Here is a 20,924-nt window from a genome sequence, read left to right as displayed (position 1 = left end):
TCTAAAACAAACGAAATATTTGTTATGCCTTTACTCATAAACTTTCAGCTCTTCTCAAATAAAAATGAGGTATTTTTAGAAAAACTAAACATTAATAAGAAAAACCCCTCCCAAAATACTTTTCTAAATCCCTCACTGATTGTCAGTATTAAATGGTCTTCAAGTTTGTATCCGGAAGCTTGTTGCTGAATATACAAACAAAACGAAATATTAGTTATGCTTATACTCATAAACTCCCTAATAAAAATTAGGAAATTTTAGAAAAAAAAAACATTGAGGAGAGAAACACCTCTCAAAACACTTTTCTGAATCCGGTTATGATTATTTGTATAAAATGGTATTCAAGTTTGTATCTGGAAGATTATTGCTAAATCATTGCACAGCTACAGTATAACAAGAATGTGGAAGTACGCTTTGACAGATATACTGACAAACGTACTCTCTGACGGATACATTGAAAAACAAAATTTAACTTACGTGCTAGAAGCTGGAGTAGGCCTACTAATCTCTAGGAAATGAAACACAGATGACTAAAAAGAAATGACGTAGAAAAGAAAAAATGTCGATAACTCAGAAGTTAAAATAAAGTTAAATATCTTCTACAGCTGCCCTCAAATACTACGTACTCTATGTTTACTTTAATTTATAAAATATGTGTTCCATCCATCATGATGCTGAATTCCAGAGCGAAATACAGCATTTAGTTCATGAAATATTATTTAACTTTAGAGTATACGATAAGAAAGCTATTTAAATAGAAAAATCATGAAAATGAAAAATCCAAAATTTCCAAAATTCTCGTATTTTTCCCAAAAAAGCCGGCTTTTTATGTGCAAAAAATTATCGATTCAAAAAAGCCGGCTTTTTTGCATCTCTATGTAGGAATATATGTTTTACCGAATATTTTCTAATAACTCCCTTTTGACACTATTTGCGCCCGTGAGCTCGTCACTTCTATGTGTCAACATGTGTTTTGTCGAACTATAACTATCAGTAAATCCTCTTCCATACTCTTGGGACATTTTGACTTTTTTCACCTATATGTATTAACATGTGTTGCCAAATTTGAACTTATTAACATGTGTGAGCTCATTAACTCAATAATTTACATATGATACGGTATGCATATATAGGCTACTAACGTTTTCATCAGCTCTCGTTTTATCCATAAAACTGGTAATGCTACTAGATGAACATTCTTCATAGATGGGGGAACTCTTCATATCTGAAACCGCATCAAAGTTTTATCAGCCACCCTCGTTACTAAAGAGTCATCAATGCTTTTATTGTTGCTACAACCTGACGTAGGTTGTTCACTTCCATTCACTTGTTCTGTCCCAATTTTTAGCCAACAATCAAAGAAATTTTTCCCTTGTAAACCGTTAAAAATTGTTTTCTTTAGACTTTCAGGACACTTAAAACATTTACTCACATGATCTGACATTTCATTTACATTTTCGTGTATAGTATTTACCACAATACTTGCAGTTTACTGATTTGTCACTTCGTACATAATACGCGCTCCAAATATTACTTTTATTTCTACCCAGTTTCAGTTTTTTCTCTTCATGAATAATATAAATCTTAGGAAATTCAACTAAGATAAGAGGCATGTCTACTCTCAAAAAGTCTCAAATCAATACCAGTACTGAACTTAATTACAAAAAGGAATTGTTCCAAGCAATGTTACAAGATATAAATTATGTTTCCAGTTTCAGGGTTGCATCTTTCTTTAAACACGTTTGTATCTGGAAGATTTTATTCTGCTATTTTTTATGTATTCTTATTAGGTAATCTTGCAGTTTGTAATAAATACCCATTTGGGTAGGTAAATAAAATTTCGGTATTTACCCATTTTTTATTTATCTACCCAGTGGGTAAATACCCAAGTCCCACCCCTAGTGCTGCCAAACTTCCAGATTGAGTCCTTTTGCACATTCTTGGGACGTGTGGGGGATTTTTACCAGTATGTATTAACATGTGCTGAAAAATTTCCAGGTTGTGTAAATCTTTTGGCACCCTGCGGTTTTACACCTGTATGTATTAACATGAGCCTTGCCAAACTTGAACTGCTAGAAAACGTCTTTCCACACTGCTGGCATAAGTGGAGTTTTACACCCGTTTAGATTAACATGAGTTTTGGCAAATCTCCACGTCGATTAAATTCCTTTCTGCATTCTTGGCACCTGTGGGATTTACACCGATATGTATTAACATGTAACTTGCAAAACTTGAACCTTTACTAAACCAATTGCGACACTGTTGGCATGTGTCGGGTTTTGCACCTGTATGTATTCAAAGATGTCTTGCCCAATTTCCACGTTGAGAAAATCACTTAGCACATTCTTGGCACACGTGAGGTTTTTCATTCTTATATATAAACATGTATACTGCTAAATTTCCACGTCCGGTAAATCCCTCTCCGCACTCTTGTCACGTGTGGGAGTTTTCGCCCGTATGTATTAACATGTGTGTTGCCAAGTTTCTACGTTCAGAAAATCCTTTTCTATATTATTGGCACGTGTGGTAGTTCTTGCCCGTATGTATTAACATGTGTGTTGCCAAGTTTCTACGTTGAGAAAATCCCTTTCCACATTCTTGGCACATGTGGGAATTTTCACCCTATGCGCTAACACGTGTCTCGTCAAATTTCGCGTCCAGTAAATCCCTGTCCGCATTCTAGGCACCATTCGGTTTCTCACACATATGTATTAATATATGTTTTGTCAAATTTAAACGTCCAGTAAATCCCCTTCCGCATTGTTGACACCTGTGGTTTTTTCACCCGTATGTATTAACATATGTCTTGCCAAACTTCCACGTTGAGAAAATCCCTTTCCACATTCCTGGCACGTGTGGGATTTTTCACCCGTATGTATTAACATGTGTGTTGCCAAATTTCCACGTTGAGAAAATCCCTTTCCACATTCTTGGCACGTGTGGGGTTTTTCACCTGTATGTATTAACATATGTCCTGCCAAGTTTGCACGTCTATTAAATCTCTTTCCGCATTCTTGGCAGGTGTGGGGTTTTTGACCCGTATGTATTAACATATGTTCTGCCAAATTCCCACGTCTAATAAATCTCTTTCCGCATACTTTACAGGTGAGGGGTTTTTCTCCGGAATGTATTAACATATGTTCTGCCAAACTTCCGCGTTGAGAAAATCCCTTTCCACATTCTTGGCACGTGTGGGGTTTTTGACCCGTATGTATTAACATATGTGCTGCCAAATTTCCACGACTAATAAATCTCTTTCCGCATACTTCACAGGTGAGGGGTTTTTCACCCGTATGTATTAACATGTGTGTTGCCAAATTTCCACGTCTATTAAATCCCTTTCCGCATTCTTGGCACGTGTGGGGTTTTTCACCCTTATGTATTAACATATGTCCTGCCAAACTTCCACGTTGAGAAAATCCCTTTCCACATTCCTGGCACGTGTGGGATTTTTCACCCGTATGTATTAACAAGTGTGATGCCAAATTTCCAGGTCTTTTAAATCCCTTTCCACATTCTTGGCACGTGTGGGGTTTTTCACCCGTATGTATTAACATGTGTGATGCCAAATTTCCAGGTCTTTTAAATCCCTTTCCACATTCTTGGCACGTGTGGGGTTTTTCACCCGTATGTATAAACATGTGTGTTGATAATTTTGCACGATGATAAAATCCCTTTCCACATTCTTGGCACGTGTGGGATTTTTTACTCGCATGTGTTAACATGTGTGTCGCCAAATTTCCGCGTTGAGAAAATCCCCTTCCACATTTCTTGCACGTGTGGGGTTTTTCATCCTTATGTATCAACATGTGTGCTTTCAAACATCCAGACTGAGTAAATCCCTCTGCACACTCTTGGCATCTGTGCGGTTTTTCGCCCGTATGTATTAACATTTGTCTTGCCAACTTTCCACGATGAGTAAATCTGCTTCCACACTCTTCACACGTATGAGTTCTCTCACCAGTATGTATTACCATGTGTGCAGCCGAATTTGAACGATTAATACATTCCTTTTTGCAGTCTTGGCACGTACAAGAATTTTCTGCTGTATGTATTAACGCTTGTGTTGGCAAAAGTGATCGAGAGATTCTTTTGCAAACTTCCTTGTTAGTACGGGGTACCTTACCAAAATGAGAAATATTATCCATTGGTGTAATGAACGTGTGTGCTCTTCTGGAAGGAGTATGTTTACGGAATCTGCAAAAAAAAATTGAATAAACACGAAATGGAAATATATAAGATGAAACACCACAAAAATGCAAGCGTTGGTATATAAAGTGCAGCACTAATAGGAATATATTTAGTTTGTATTACACTTCTTTTGCATCTAAAATATGAGAGGTTCCCAAGTAGTGATGGGTAATATTCCGGAAATTTTTGTACAATCACAAAGAAAATTGAATTATATTAGTATATTATGATTTCATAGGATAATTCGTTTCTTATCACCGTTAATTAGTACTGTTATGTCCAGGTGATTTTTCAAAATTTATATTCTGAACGGCATTATGTTATTATATTTAGAGAATACCCATAAATGTATATTTACTTACAATATGTTCTATGCAAGTAAATATGTGGAAAAAATGGTATAGTACTTCCACATATTTTTACACCGCTAAACAGTTTAAATTTATACGTAAGTGGATTTTCTAAAGTTGATTCTAATATTGTTATTATAAATATATTAAATTTTTATATGTTATAAACAAATTAGGTTGGGTAACTATCAGAAGACACATGTTTCACCATGTCTCAGAAGACATACTTCCGCATACATTCTAATAAAAGTCCAATTGAGCAAAGCAATATATATATTTAAAGATTATATATTTGTGCATAATCTTAAAATATATACACAAATATATGATCTTAAAATATATATACATATATACTGCTTTAGTCAGTTGGCGTCTTATTAGTAATCTTGAATTTTCCGAAGCTAGAATGAATAATTTACAAGTTGCGCATACATTCTTATGTTCACAATATTTGCAAGATACTGACCTAGTGTTATAATTTAGCACCTAACATTGAAACACACGACCTTTCTTGCTACCTATTTCTTGAAATTTCATGCGTTATTTCACATGTAAGAGACGTCGAGTCAGAGAGAGGAGACACCGACATCTATTACTAACGATGTTTCGGGGTGTATTAATTGTACTTCATCTTTGTTTCTAAATAATTTATACATTACTTTACAAACTTGTTCCTTTTTATCATTTCTAAATTTGTACTTTGCTCCTCTTTAGTGCAAATAGAAATGGTAATTAAAATATCATATTAGGTATTTATAGTACGGTCAAAAGTTTTTTTTAAATCTCCAAATTTTTAAAACCTAGAATAATAATAAATGAAAATAAAGTAATTAGACACATGGTTCTTCTAATTTGGAAGATAAAGTAATGAAAATAAATTCCTTCCCGGGAATTTATATGCCAGGGAAAAAAGAGGGAATATTCCCATTTTTTATTTTCCTTCCCACCGGGAATATTCCCACTGCCCATCACTATTCCCAAGCACTCGTACATATTTCGTGATGAACTGAAATCTCATACTATGGAACTATTACATGATATGTCGAAGAAATACGGAATTTACAACAATCGAGTGTTTTCCGTAGCACTTATATTCTCCACAGACGAGAATCCATTGTGTTTACATTTAAAAGTTAGAAATCAGATTAACTCAAGTACGCACCAAGGTGCATATGTTACAGTATGGAATGAACATGATTTTATAGGTGAAAATGGACGTAGGAAGTCAATTAATATATTTATAAATAACATTGTTAATTTAAGTGATAGAAACTTTAGTCAATGCGAGAACTTGTTGCAATTACAACTACCAGAGACAGTTACTATAATCACAAGGGAACAAAGGAAGGCTATAACAACTTTTAAAATTTTGCAGTGTAGCATAAACTGCTGGTATTTTTGTACCCTCGGATTGTTTTCATATATTTGATTTTACTATTCTCAGACTGTTCTGATATATTAAAATTTTAATCCACATTACGATCTTCAGGGCCATTGAAATATATCTACGTGGTTAAATGTGATACAATATTAGGTGCTTTCTCGAAATAAAACCTTTCGAGAAACGTCGAGTTTCCAATTCCTCGTAACTTTTCACCTATTTATAAGAAATGTAATTAGGAATATAAAATTCGGCGCTAGGATAATGAGCAAATATAGTGCCCCGTTCGTCTCCTTTGTGTTATTACTGTTACAAGCATTTCGAATTTCATAGGTTTTTAAGCTGTAACGTCTTCATCTTGCACACCGGAAAAACACTCTGCTATTCTACAATCCGGTTAGCACCTAGAATTTAAATTTGTAATATACTCATGACGACATTGAACGAAAACAAAATTCTATACTTGGTTTTCAATACTACTATCGCAGGGTATGTCAAACAACGTCTCTCGGGTATTATTTGCATTGCGAAAAAGTTCAGTGCTTATTGTTTATTACTTTAAAGTTTAAAGAACGTGTCAAGATAAATGATCCACTGTTTATTTAAAAAATGAAAGAAACGTGTTATAATTTACATTATAAAGGGAAGGTGGTTGAATTTTTTGAAATGAATTTTATAATATATTGGATGTCTAACTTCACCTCAGTTTTTATCATCTTCCTTTCATTGAAATGGGTATGATAAGAACAGAATTAGAAATGTTCGTCAAAAATTATCATCTCACGAGTCACTCTTCTTAGAGAGAGATGACTTAGTACGCATGCTTATCATTCAAAATTAACTGCGTCGTGCACTAGTGTTTTGGGAAATACTGTATTCCCAAGAAAAGGTAAAAGATCTGTGTATTACTTCTCAGTATGTAAATTTCAAATCCAGCTTCTTTCATTAGGTCAGGAAACGAGCAAATCGTTTGAAATTAAATTTTATACTGAAGTTATTACTGCCTCGGACTGCAATGAGGATCCTATGAGTAGTCGAACTTATGTAAATTGTAGGCCGAAACTAGGATATATGACAAGTGGATTATGTCAGGATGGTGAAATTTGCTACATAAAATCTTTACTAAAAACCAGTAGGCAAATGATCTACGCTTTAAGGGTTGAAAGCGGGCTATTTGTATAGTTTTCAGTTATATATCAAATTATCGTTTTGTAGTACAATATAAAATTATTATCTTATATACAGACTCTATCACGTCATCTAATATAGTTTAGTGGCCACAGTTTTGCCAGCACAGAAGGAATTCTAGGAAAACTAGGTTTTCAAGTGGATGTTGCGTCTTAAACCCATATATCTCCGATAAATGTACCGCAGATACAAGAAAAGAGCAACTTAGATGAATTAGCAGAGAAAATAGAAGATAGAACAAAATTAGCAATTACAAACTCAACAAAAGGAAAAAAGACAACCTAACGATTACAGAGTAAAACTGAAACCTTCCGGACCAGTGAAATAGAAGACGTGAAAAGAAAAACACGTAAAGCTAGGAAACTTCAACATATAACAGAAAGTAATTTAAGACGAAACAGATTATAGATTATAGAGTTTAAAAAATACTAAAATAAAATGATAGAATCAAAGAAAAACAGCTGGAAAACACATTAAAATTAATTTAAATCTAGATCCCTGGGGTGAACTCTACAATTATAAGTAAAACACCTACCACACTCTAAACTCTGAAAAGAACAAATGGTACATATACAAATAATGGGGAAGAAACAATAGACTATCTAATAAGTGAAAAAGGAAAATCTCAGTCCGACTCCGACCCATGTTAAAAAATGCGTTTGCTATAAAGAAGCCTTCATTCTTCTCAAGAAATATAGTCTCTGTTTCCACGCCTACGATCCATTTTTCACTCAAAACGAGTTGATAACAGAAAGTCGACCCAAGTGCTAATCATGTTCAAAAATTCATTTCAAACGTTTCAAATGTTTCAAATGTTTCATAAATCTGGACATTTTATGAATATAAAATATAAAATAGAAATATGACCTCTGACACCTTTATAAGTTTAAATACACCTTTATTTATACCTTAAAATGAAAATATAATTGTAATGAAAATGTTCAGACAAATTAGACGAAATTCCTTCACCCCACCATTTTCAAACGATTTCGGATCCTGGGTTGAAATGAACTAATTTATGGTTTCATTAGTAATACTCACATATTCAATAATTCTATTGCTGAAGGATACAGTGTTCGATTGCCTATTTATAAACATGTTATGCTGATTGCAGCAGTAATAAAAAAAGAAATCTACCTATAAAATATATCATAAGTAAGAGTATACTCTGAAGTCGAAGGAAAAAAAACACATCAACATTCTTATTTCGAGAATAGCCCACGAAATAAAATTTGAGTTTTATGTTCCACGATTATGCCGGTTAGGCTAAAGGAGACGATGATGATGAAAGAATGAATGAAATGGGGCGGAATTAATAGTGGGAGAAAACCCACGCATACGGTGCTTGTCCACCACAAAGTTCAGTTGGCGGGGGCTAAAATCAAAGCCGGCTCCCTACACACCAAAAGTGAACGCTCTACCACTGAGCCACCGCGCCTCCCAAAAAAGTCAGTTCAATAATAATAATAATAATAATAATAATAATAATAATAATAATAATAATAATAATAATTATAAGTAAAGTGGAAGCTCTCCAAGAATTGATTTTGCAAATCTATGGCTCGAAATCATTGGTCGAAGTTAAGTCAAACTTTAACCTTATACTTGCAGTAGACATTTGCATAGAGGCCGGTCCGTATGTTGCGCTTCGCCCCCTCTCCTAAGTTCTCTTTCGCATTTGACCCTCGACATCTGCCACCTTACCAATCTCTATATAGATAAATTTCAACAGTTCAAACAGTTATTCTGGTCATTTTAGAGACACTCTCGGTAGTTTCAATATTAAAACTATTGCGTACAGTCGAAAATTCGAAACGAATTTCTTGTATTATTAAACTAACTCTGTTGTAAAACTCAAATTAATCATTCTCTGTAAATTTACTTAAAAAATGAATTTGCAACAATTCAAATTTTTCTTTACAGGATACAAAGTGAAAATCCAGTAAAATTTGTACAAAAACGAAGATATTTATAAAATAAGCTTTTCTATATGATTATTTCGTATTGTTAAAATTTTGTTCATCGACGGGGAGAGGAGAGCGCTAAACGCTTTTGAGCCTAGGGGCGGCAAAACAATAAATACGGCCCTGGTCGAACACTAAAATTAAATCAATCATAGTCCGACTAATATTACATAAATGGTATAAGGTATATCTGTTTTGGATAAAATATAGATGAAATATAGCTTTAGGAACACACGTGAGCTAGTTGCATCCTCCTAAGTTGTTCCGCTCTCTGAACAACGATTAAGGATTATATGAAAATGAATTAAGTGGTCGAGGACAGCACATTTACTCTAGTAATACAAAACATTTATTTATGGCTGTTCTGCGTAGTTATATCTATACAAAAACAATTACTTGCTAACTATATGAATTTCATTTCCAAGTAAATAGTCGGTGTATATGAAATTCTATATACTTATCAAGATGTAATAATGTCTCTCAAATACTCGCTCAGAAAATATGTAAATTCTATTTTCTATTTGGATCAGGCAGGAGTGCCCACAGGCTGCTTTTAGGGCGTTGGTTGCACCTGTTAGACTTTTTTTCGGGGGGAGAGCATATTTTCTTTAAAAATGACAGAATCACACTTTTAATTATACTATAATTTTCCTTTTAAGAACGGCAACTGTCAAGGTGAATGAATGTATTCTTTGGGGCGTGAAAGGATAAAATTTTGACGGAAGGTGGAAGAAAATACTGTATAGAATGATCCTGTTTAGAAAGAATGGACACGGGCTACTAAGTGATGCAGTCTGCATGCATTCGACATGCAAACCAGTGTGGAAACTCATTGGGGAGGGGGAATCTAGCTAAGAATTTAAGCACTCTGTTTTGGGGGCGAACAGTATATTCGGGGGAAAAATGCGCCCAAGTAGTTGGAGAGATGGGCTCGCCTCGGCCGAGGGCAGGGGAGGGCTGCTATTCTTATGTCGTTAACATCTAGCCCAAGATTCAAGATTCCACTCCCCTCTAGAAAATTCGTAAATAAAACCCTGACTTAGTCTACAAAATTCCTATTAAACAACGGCAAGCGAAATCACAAGAGCAACTTATAATTAAGGGGACAAAGGAAAATATTCAAACCAGTTTTGCCGGTAATGTATCATTAAAAATGTAGGTAAATACAAAAAAAATAATTTAATAGGTTATTTTATGATACTAAATTATGAATGTTCTTGACCGGATTTCGAGGTCAAATACTCCAGTGTGCCTGACAAAACATCAAGACATTCCATGATTATCTTCTATTTGCTTCTAAGAAATACCTGATGACAAAGACACTAAAACTTCTATTCCACGTTGGCCAATGAAAAAAAAAAGGCCGGGGACCAAAGATAGTCCCTGCTTCCCTATGGTCGTTTAACAGCAGGTGTTATCTTCAGATAGGGAAAAAGAAGCTTTTGTGTACAGAAGAAAAAGTTTACAGTGTTTTCGAATTACAATATAGTTCTCTCTGCTATTGGAAGAACCAGGTGTCTACTTTGCTCCAACCTCACTCAACCTCACGCTCACAAACCCATTTCGACCTCACGCTCACCTCACCAGTCTGACCTCATGCTCACATCAACAGCCTGACCTCACGCTCACATCACCAGTCTGACCGCACGCTCATATCATTCTAACCTTACGCTCACTCAATCTCACGCTCACATAACCAGTCTGATCTCACGCTCACTTCGTGAGGTTGAAGTCGAGCGAGCGTGAGTTCGGAACTCGTGAGCGCCGACCTCATGAGTTTGGACATCTTTGGTCGTTTCCGCTTATTTTTGCTTTCATTCTTGACTTAGAATTATGGTATTGTGTACCTCTTCATAGCTACTTTGCTACCGCTAATGCTTTCCATGCGTGTGTTCCAGGTTCAATGATCAGTGGTATGTCATACCTGGGATAAAACCCTAATAGTAACCCATATTTCACTATCAGCAACAGACTTTGTTTCATATAGCCTTAGTACAGTATATACAATTAAAATATAATAAATTAACTTCAGTACTATATAGTAGTTAATTTCCTTCCTTTGTTCAATAGCTCCTAACGGATAACGCAGCACGAGTGTATTTAATCGTACTGAAATTGAAATTTTCAATTTATAATTTATTATCCAATATATTCTGCTTTGACTGTCATTTTAAAAACATAATATAACGTTGATTATCTTAACAAATAGGGTAAATTATTACCACAATATATTTTGTTTCAAATTGATGAAATGCTTTATAACACGAACTTCCTGAACCTTGTAGTGGGAGCTACGGCACTCATCTTTGCTATATGTGGTCTCGGGTTGGATCACCAAACAAGTTAATTCAAAGTCCGATGTTTCGCATAGTTCACGTCTCACTTTAAATACATTCTGCTTTTTATACAAGTTCATTAAGTTCGCAATGCATTACGTAAGCATACAAACATAGATTAAGCTTATTCCTGAGCTCTCAGTGGTGTATGTGACCTTTACTCGAGAAAACTAATTACGTTGGAATTTTATATTGACTGAAATCCAGTCACTTGCGAAACATGGACATACATATTATATAAGTATATACGTAATAATATGTGTATCTTTTTTCGAGTTATCTATGTCTATTTTCTCTCACTCGCCAGGACAAGTGATTCTTAACTTTCTGTCGGATTTGTTTTGTATTAATTTTCGGAATTCTGCTGGAACATGAAGGATTGAATAATCAAAAACACTTTTTTTTTCGTTGTACGACTTTCGATAAATTTTGGAACGATTTTTACCCTACCTTACCCAGTAAACGTTATATACAGGACGTCTCAAAAGTCCCGTGACACAGGATAATTCTGTTATTATCAGAGTTACAACAAAATGTAAGAGGAGTATACAGTTTCCAAATATGATATTTTCAAACTAAAGTGAAGTATTTTTTTTAAATCGGGCAAGCCGTTTGTGCTGTACACTCTTTATGCGACCAATGCTAAATGAAAATGCAACGTTGACATTTACCTGAATCTACAACATAAGGAAATGAAATCACTGTCTCTTACGCTAACGTGTCGATGGCCAGCCTGCACTTCAAACATGGCCTCATTCACTTTATGTTGTAGGTCCAGGTTGCATTTTCATTTAACATTGGGCGTATAAAGAGTGTACAGCCCAAACACTTCGCCCGATTTAAAAAATAATTTCACTTTAGATTGAAAACACTGGAAATGGGTTTCCCTCTTACATTTTGTTGTAACTCTGATAATAACAGTTACCCTATATCAGGGGACTTTTGAGACACCCTGCATATATATATATATATATATATATATATATATATATATATAAACTTCAGAGGTAGACTATGCTCAATCACTTTTTGGTCGAAATTGAGTTAAGAGTACTTTTTTAATACAATATGTACTTTCTACAGGTTAATAATGTAAGTCTAAAAGCATCCTACTTAGTGATGATGATGAGCGCATGCAAGGACGAGAGCAAGACCAAGACCCGGGTGATCTTGGTCTTGGTTTTGCACATCCAGTCTTAGTCTTGGTCTTGCATCGGAACCCTTGGTCTTGGTCTTGCTTGCAAGTGTTGCATTTAAGAAATCAAATGATTTTCATAGGTAAATTTTGCTTTGGATATAAGGGATAATAACTTCTATAACGCGCCAGTAGTAACGGAATTACAATATATGTTTTTAAATGTAATATAGTTTAACTTCGTGTGAGTATGGTGATAGTGTACAACATAGGCGACGACCTTTATTTCTTTTTTTTAAATGGGTGCCCACGCTTCACTACTTACAACACAAATCACAACATTAGTGATTTCTTCATATTTTTAACAGATCTAATACTCCACTGGTTCCCAAACTGGGGAGGCTGCCCGTGAGACTCATGAAAGAAAATCATGACGGCAGAGGTAACTGAAATACCATGAATTACAAAATTATTTTTACACTCTAAAGGTGTCAGTTTTTTCTTTTCAGTCACGATTAGTTAATCTTTGTAATGTACAAATTTCCAATTAAATATTCATATTTTGTTTTACTAATCCAATATGTAGTCTAAGGGGCAGAAATATAGACATTACCCAAAAGCGAAGAAAAAAATTGGAGGCTTTCGAAACGTTTGTATGGAGCAAGGAGAGGATTAGCGTGGTTGAATGGAAAACGAATGAGAAACTGTTAAAAATAGTAGCGGTAAGAGAGGAAAGAAGAATGTAGATGTAATTAAGAGGAGAATGGGGAAATGGTTGGGACATTAGCTAAGGAAGAATTGTATTATGAGGGACGTGCTAGAGGGTATGGTGGAAGGAAAGAGAGAGAGAGGGGCGAAGGAGACCAGTTGAAGAAAGGTATTAAAATAGAAATTTGCTACGTCAAGACGAAGAAACTAGCTGAGGATTACCATACATCGAAACTTCTTAGTTGCAGCAAGTGACCTGCCAATAATTGCAGAACAGCTATGATGATGATGATATGTTTAGTAGGCCAAAAAGAGACGAAATAAAATAACAATGGTTATAATGAAACCTCTTCATATTTTACAATAATTGATATCTTAATACCTGTCTGTCTATTGTGCAAACTGAATTTATTTGTACATAGATTTTCGACGTGGATTAGAACTACAAAATAACGGCATCAAACTCGAATTTATCTGAAATAACTGTACAAAATCATTCTCACTTTTGAACATGGATTATTTATTGTTGTATAAAGTTATATCGCCCAATCCTCGATGTGCCGTATATCTAAGGAGGGAAAAAGTTACACTGATCATATTTGAGTTAGATACACCTGCCTAATACCGTATAGCACCATCTTCACACGGTGACTGCCCAGCACAGCATGGACTTCACGAGGCGCCTGAAATGTTGTTGTGGCATCTCGATCCATATTTGCTGCAACGTCTGCCACAGAGCCCGCAGGTTGGTCGGAAGAGTGTCCACAGTCCGAAGGCATTGTTCCGTAGCGTCGCAGCGAACACAGATGTGTTCGACAGGATTGAAGTCCGTGATGGCCAGGAAAGAGTTGCCAGATCAGAGAAGTGCTCATAAAACTACTCTGCTGCGATCCTAGAGCAGTGGGCCGGCGCGTTGTCCTGCTGAAAGACGAGATCACCGTTCGTATGTTGCAGCCGAGCAAATGACAGGACATGGTTATCCAGAAGGTCGCCGTAGCGTTTACTTGTGAGGAACCATGTCATACGTGTTAGGGGACAAATTTCAATCCATGCAAACCACAATCATCGGCCTGAACAGTTCCCTGCAGGCACGATGGATTCATTGCCTCATGTGGTTGGCGACGCACCACGCATTCGTACCCGACCATCGCATTTTCCAATGTGAAACGTTACTTATCTGTCCAGGCAAAAATTTCTCACATTTTCACGGTCCAGTGGCGGTGTTACTTTGTCCATGCAAGACTATGCTTCCTGTGTTGTGCGGTTAGATGGGGTACTTGCGTGCGCCGATGGATTCTTTACCCCATGCCGAGTAGGTGGTTGTGTATTTTGTGGCTCCTCACATGGCGTTGTTGTCCTGCATTGAACCTCTCCGCGATGTGACGCACTGTAGAAGGTCTATCGGCTGTTACGATGCGGGCCAGAAGGCGCTTACCCATGTCGTCGGCACTCTCCTGGCCGCGGCAGTTTGCCGGTGCGGCTGCGGTTTAAAATCAAACCATTTTCACGGTCCAGTGGCGGTGTTACTTTGTCCATGCTAGACTATGCTTCCTGTGTTGTGCGGTTAGATGGGGTACTTGCGTGCGCCGATGGATTCTTTACCCCATGCCGAGTAGGTGGTTGTGTATTTTGTGGCTCCTCACATGGCGTTGTTGTCCTGCATTGAACCTCTCCGCGATGTGACGCACTGTAGAAGGTCTATCGGCTGTTACGATGCGGGCCAGAAGGCGCTTACCCATGTAGTCGGCACTCTCCTGGCCGCGGCAGTTTGCCGGTGCGGCTGCGGTTTAAAATCAAACCAGGTACTCACGACAAGCCCTTGATTCAGTTGCCTTTGAAAGGTGTAACGCTCCCGCGCTTAAAAGTGAGAGACCATCTAATTCGTCCAACAATCTCACACCAAAAAAGAGTTCGGAATAATGAACTATTAGTGAGGACGAATCGGCCGATCACAATATAGTGGGGTGCTTTGAGTATCACAACCGTGCCCCTGTAATTCAACGCCAACCTCAATTGGAAAATCTTAAGTAAATAAAAATATATAACTATGTTTTTAAGATTTATATAAGCAAAATATCAATTGAAAGCCAACTGAATTCAATTCAACAATTTATTTTCTTTAGCAGTTTCACGCAAAAATTTGGTGAGAATTATTACAATAAATATCACTTCTTAAGCATACTACATATAATTTCACTCCTATTCAATTCTTTAATTAACAACAGTTTCGATACTTCATAACTACTATTCTCGCTAGATACTAACAAAATTTGTAGAATAAAATATAATTTAATTGCAACGATTAACTATTACAAAATCTCTACAACCGAGAAATATTCAATTTGATATATATATCTATAATCTGTAAGGCAATAGTCAGCTGACAAAACCAGATTCTCTTTTTTTTATTTATTTATGCAAGCCAAATTAAGGAGTAGATTGTGACGCTAATTTTCAAATCGAAAACCCAAACCAATCCAATTAATAATCCGCTAAAGATCACCACTACAAGCTATAGTGATTTAATTGGGTTCAAAAAAGATATAACCTCAGAAAATTGATCAATGCAGAATTCCAATAATTTCTAAATCTAACTAACTTCCAACAAATAGTTTCACTAAACAGCAACAAGTCTGTAAAGCTATTAAACCTGGTCGAAGCTTACACAAAAATATGATAAATTCCAAACCAACAAATTTATTTGAGTCAAGAACAAAAAAAATCCCTATTTAAAGACTAATCGGAATCAAAATAACAAAACAAATCAAAAATATAAATTCAGAGCAAACCAACTAGGACTATAAGTTCAAACAAACAAATTTATGACTAATTCAGAAGGTTAATTTAACAACACTTAAGATTATTAAATTAGAACACGAAATTACCCCCAACAACCAATAATGACGGCAACGAACTGAGTAAAATTCAACCTTAAGTAATTTAAATGAATATGCTAGCTTCAATCACCCAAACAAAATAAGCCAAAAGCACCGAACTTGTTTAATATTTTGGGCACTAACTTAAACGAAAAACCTCCAAAATATAAACTAATCTTGTAAAGATACTCAATACTGTATTAATTCAAATGGGTCGTTAATCTAAAACGAAGAAAATCATTTAGCAGACCTGATTTTTCAAATAGGACGCTAAACCAAATAGAACGAAACCATTAACAAAATAAATGAACACCTCAAAGGTACTCAAAAATTGAAGCAACGAAAATGGGACGCTGATTTTCCAACTAACCTTCAAACCAAATTAAACAAAATTATTCAAAACTGAAGCTACGAAAATGGGACGCTAAATTATTACAAATGGACCCTTTGACAAACCTGAAATAGTACTAACTTTACCAATCAAAACGTAACTTTACTGAAATAAGCAAACAATTTAAACAAAGGCAACATATCCTCAAACAAACTAAATTAAAAAAAGAAAACAAACTACGAAAAACCCTTACTTTAATAGCGGAGAACTCAATAACATGGAGAAAGACAGACATACATAGAGAAATACAAAATATAATTATTCTCTACTTACCACAAAAATTTTAACGGCAGGCTTAGTCCACCTCTCTCATCAACGACCAGTAATTCAGGAGAAAAAAACAGCTGACTTTATATTTCCAAACAGTAACAAATTCACACAATGATTAGTCAAGTTGATTGGAAAAGTCAAAAATTCTAACTCAAATCCGAGCGATGTAATTGCGAAAATAGAAAATAATTCGATCAAAAAACGTCCCTGTTAGAATTTACACACACCCGCTCAAGCTTGCATACAACAACTCATTGACGTGGCAGACAGAGAGCACGGGTGGGATTGCTTCCGAGCTACGCAACAGCACCTCAGGCAACTTTCAATTCTTTCTAGCTTCCGGCGCTAGCAAAGCAACGCACCAGCCACGAGGAAGAGATCAATGATACAAAAGTTGACTACTGACGTAAGATTACATAATACTAAATACAAACAACTAAATTACTTTTAAATGTAACTTCTTTTCTGTTTTTTTTTCACATTTAAATTTCCCATTTTCGATTCTAAATTTCTTCTTTTTAGACTTTTTTTTTTACAAAACCGAGTTTTTTTACTTCCAATATAATTTCACATAATATAGTCCACACTAAACCAATAACTAAACGTCTCTCCATTCCAAAAACTTAATAGTTGTATAGTCCAAACAGTAGGATACCTCAAAGATCATGATACATAAATAAAAACTCTCAGAAAATATTGTGGAGACGAGTCCATGTTGTCACAAAGTCCAAGTGCCGTATTCACTTCCAAAATTGAGCCAGTAGTCTGACCCCTAATATTTGACCACGGTCCTCAGGTCCTTCGTCTTAGCCATCGCGCGCGGCACTGATACGGATATCGAGAGAGGATGCACATGGCAGCAGTACACGCGCGATGTGTTTCATTCACATACTCTGGTGTAGCCTCTGCAGGGCAGTTTCTGTAACTCTTTTCTTGTCTCTAATTCAACTGGTGATCAGTGTATATTGGTAAACAGTTATTAAATGTATGCGCTATAAGCATTCGCCCATGAAACCAAACCTGCGGTCACATGCACTGTTTTTTCTCAATGTCATGAAAATGTTATTGCAATATTAATTTTATGTGCACACATTAAAAATTTCCAACGGGTGCTGAAGCCTCGGAGCCAAGGAATGCCCATGTAGTCGGCACCTATGGTGTACGGAATTACTGATGTTCCACACTTTTCATTAGTTTTTGAAAAACACCACTAATATGTTTTGAAATGAAATCAAATATCTAGTTTAACGTCACATGGTGATACATCGACGCTAAGGTAGACAAAGATGGTAAGAAAAGAATGAAATGGTGGAATTAAAGTAGGATGAAACGGAAAAATCCCGAGAAAACTCACGCACACTGTGTTTATCCACCAAAAACGCTTACTTGGCGCAAGCTGGAATCGAAAAGGGGACCTCGTGCTGCAGAGATGAACGCTTTTCCACTTTTTCTTTAAAAAAAAAAAAAGGTCATTCCAACCGGAATATTGGTCTCCATGGTCATCTCATACATATTCTACTTAATCCAAACACGACAGGGATCCGCAGACAGAAAGATGGAGGACAGCTAAAATTCCGACCATGCTCACCAAAGGGGTTTGAAACCCCAGTGGATCGCGCCTCGTGATCCGAAGGCAAACGCCCGAGACCACTCGGCTATTGCCACCGGTAAACACTGAGCAACTGCGGCCATAACATGTTTTAGTTTGCTTTTCGCTTATCCGCTTCTTATAGACAACTATTATTCTTTGTATGATTTCCCAAAATCCAATCATGGGTTGTCGTAAGTAAATCAAATGATGATCAAAGTAAAATCAGACACTGAAGTTCTTATACCTACTAACAATTCATAGAATTATGCTATTAGTCGTCCACGAACAACCGATTCAGAAATCGACATACTGTAGCTATATGCTACAGTGCAGGTCGACTCGCACAGATTGCAAAAGCTACTGGCAACACATTCACTCCAGCGGCATTTTTTACTGAAGCCAAGAAATTATAGTTTGAAAAGCAGTATTATACGTCATACTTAAGGAAACAGTTTTTGGCTTCTCTTGTAAAATTACGAAATTATGACTTGGCTTAGTTTACCTCTGAGGTCCGGATATAATAAAATCATCACCATCATCATAATCAACCACTATCAATCCACTGCTGGATGAATGTCTTTCCAAGTCTTTTCTACAACTATTTATCTTGGACATTTCTTTTCCAGGTTACTCTCCAGTGGTTTGTGATTTCGACACACCTTCTTGTATGCCGACATTTCCTAGGCTGATTTTGTCTTGTTGTATTCAGTCCAGAATTATTTCATTTTAATTTAGGAGTTTAACCTTATATTTTTTGACAGACTTTAACTACAAGGTGTCAACAAACACTGTGCTTTGGGGCTAATATGCAGGGATGTACAACTTAATGACACAGTATTAGTTGCTTCTACCTACTATCTGGAGTAGATAGGAATACATTAACACTTCTATCTCCACCAACCTACTGCGTAGGATTTTTATAGAACAACATGCGAAAGGTGAATTAATTACTTATAACTGAGACTGTTTAACTTTAGACTATTCATTTATTAAGTGATCTTTTAAAGTAAAGTTTAATAGGATGTTGTGATGTAAGATATTAGGTAAAACTACTAATTCACATTTCATATAATTGTTGGTGAATTGGTCAACGTTAGAATATCAGAGATGTATTATAACATACCTCGATGAACTGGATTCGAACTTCTGGCTACGAAGTTCGTCTTCTAACTTCCTCACAGTGGATGGATGTCCACTGGAACTGTAGTTGTTAACAGCTAATTCCCAATAGCAATTCTACTGCGAATAATCCTTGGAGACTCATCCAAATGGAACTCCGCCGACTGATCCTATAGACTTCCTGAGACTCATCCAAATTCAGTCAAACATTAGCTTTTTATCTTCGTGTTCACGATGACGAATTTGTTGTTCCTTGATTACAAATTCTGAAACTCTTACATCTCTGAGCCGAAATTGTGCTGAATCACAATTTCTGCATTTTCTCTCATTAACCAAATTCTCCAGACAGCTTATGTCTGCGAAATTCACACTTTTACCTAATTCTGATAATGTGTACATGTTGACATAAATTTCTACAACGTTTTACATTTATTTGTTTCGTATTTGTTTTTGTTATTCTTATGACACTGCAGACTCGTGTCTATTCCTTGAAGAAAACAACAAGCATCAGCAATGCGTAATATGATGATATAATATGTCTGCAACCTAATTACAACAATTTAAATTATAAACAAACATTTTACTATTTCCTTCTGAAACCAATTAATGAGATTGAATAAATTTAGATCTTAGAATCTTCCATAATTTTGGCGTACCGTGACACGCATACCGTGACACGCCCCCACTTTAAACTGAGGCATCTCCGATGACGACTAGATCTTTGAAAAAGATCGGCTTTCGGAGAACTCACTGTATATAAAATTTCAAAATTATTAATTCATGTGCAAATTACAAAATAATTCTTTTAAATTGAAAGCCAAAATTATACTGTTGAGAAAAACAAACAAAAATTAATGATTATTAATTCTCACGAATTTTCTTTTTTTTTCAAAAGTTCAATTAATTCTTTTCTACTTATAAATCCACATATGTTTGATAACAGTATACTGCATGTATCTGCCATCTGTTGTAGAAACTCAACACTACTTGAAACTTGTCTGTCGTCAACACACTAACGAATGTTTCCAACCTAAGTCCTTTCTTAGGGAAATTGAAACTGATATATTGATATTTAATTTATATATACACACACACAATAGTATATTTTTATGCACTTTCACTATGATTTTTCATCTTAAATTCACCAAAACCCTAATACACTAACAAAAACAGCATTATTGTTTCAGCAAACTTGACCCAAATTGATCAACATAGTTGGCAACTCAATGTCAACTCTGCGTCAACGCTTTTATGTTAAAGTGATGATCTTAGCAAAACTTCATCTTTCTTCTTCTCCTTTCCTGACTTCCGTTTAACCTTGACCAGATTATGTATCCGCTCAACGTGTAAAACGTCCTTCCAACACATAACGATCCACGTCCACTCTTCGTCCATTCACTCTTACAGTTTTACTGCATGAAATA

At 35.8% G+C, this 20,924-nt stretch overlaps 1 protein-coding gene across 4 annotated transcripts in view; it reads right to left on the bottom strand.

Moving 5' to 3' along the window:
* Positions 1 to 1,380: 1,380 nt before the first annotated feature.
* Positions 1,381 to 20,924, bottom strand: part of LOC145691099 (uncharacterized) — a 61,610-nt gene continuing 42,066 nt past the window's right edge. For all 4 annotated transcript variants that reach the window (XM_081766787.1, XM_081766784.1, XM_081766785.1 and 1 more), the window contains exon 3: positions 1,381 to 4,197. In XM_081766787.1, the coding sequence (XP_081622913.1) occupies positions 2,733 to 4,197 (1,465 nt within the window). In that variant the 3' untranslated portion in view covers positions 1,381 to 2,732. The remainder of the gene's footprint in view (positions 4,198 to 20,924) is intronic.

This window comes from Thermobia domestica, chromosome 7 (genome assembly GCF_964235325.1).
Source record: "Thermobia domestica chromosome 7, izTheDome1.hap1.1, whole genome shotgun sequence".
Taxonomy (NCBI): Eukaryota; Metazoa; Arthropoda; class Insecta; order Zygentoma; family Lepismatidae; genus Thermobia; species Thermobia domestica.
The sequence above is the reverse complement of the archived record's forward strand: the minus strand, read 5'-3'. Positions and strand labels throughout refer to the sequence as shown.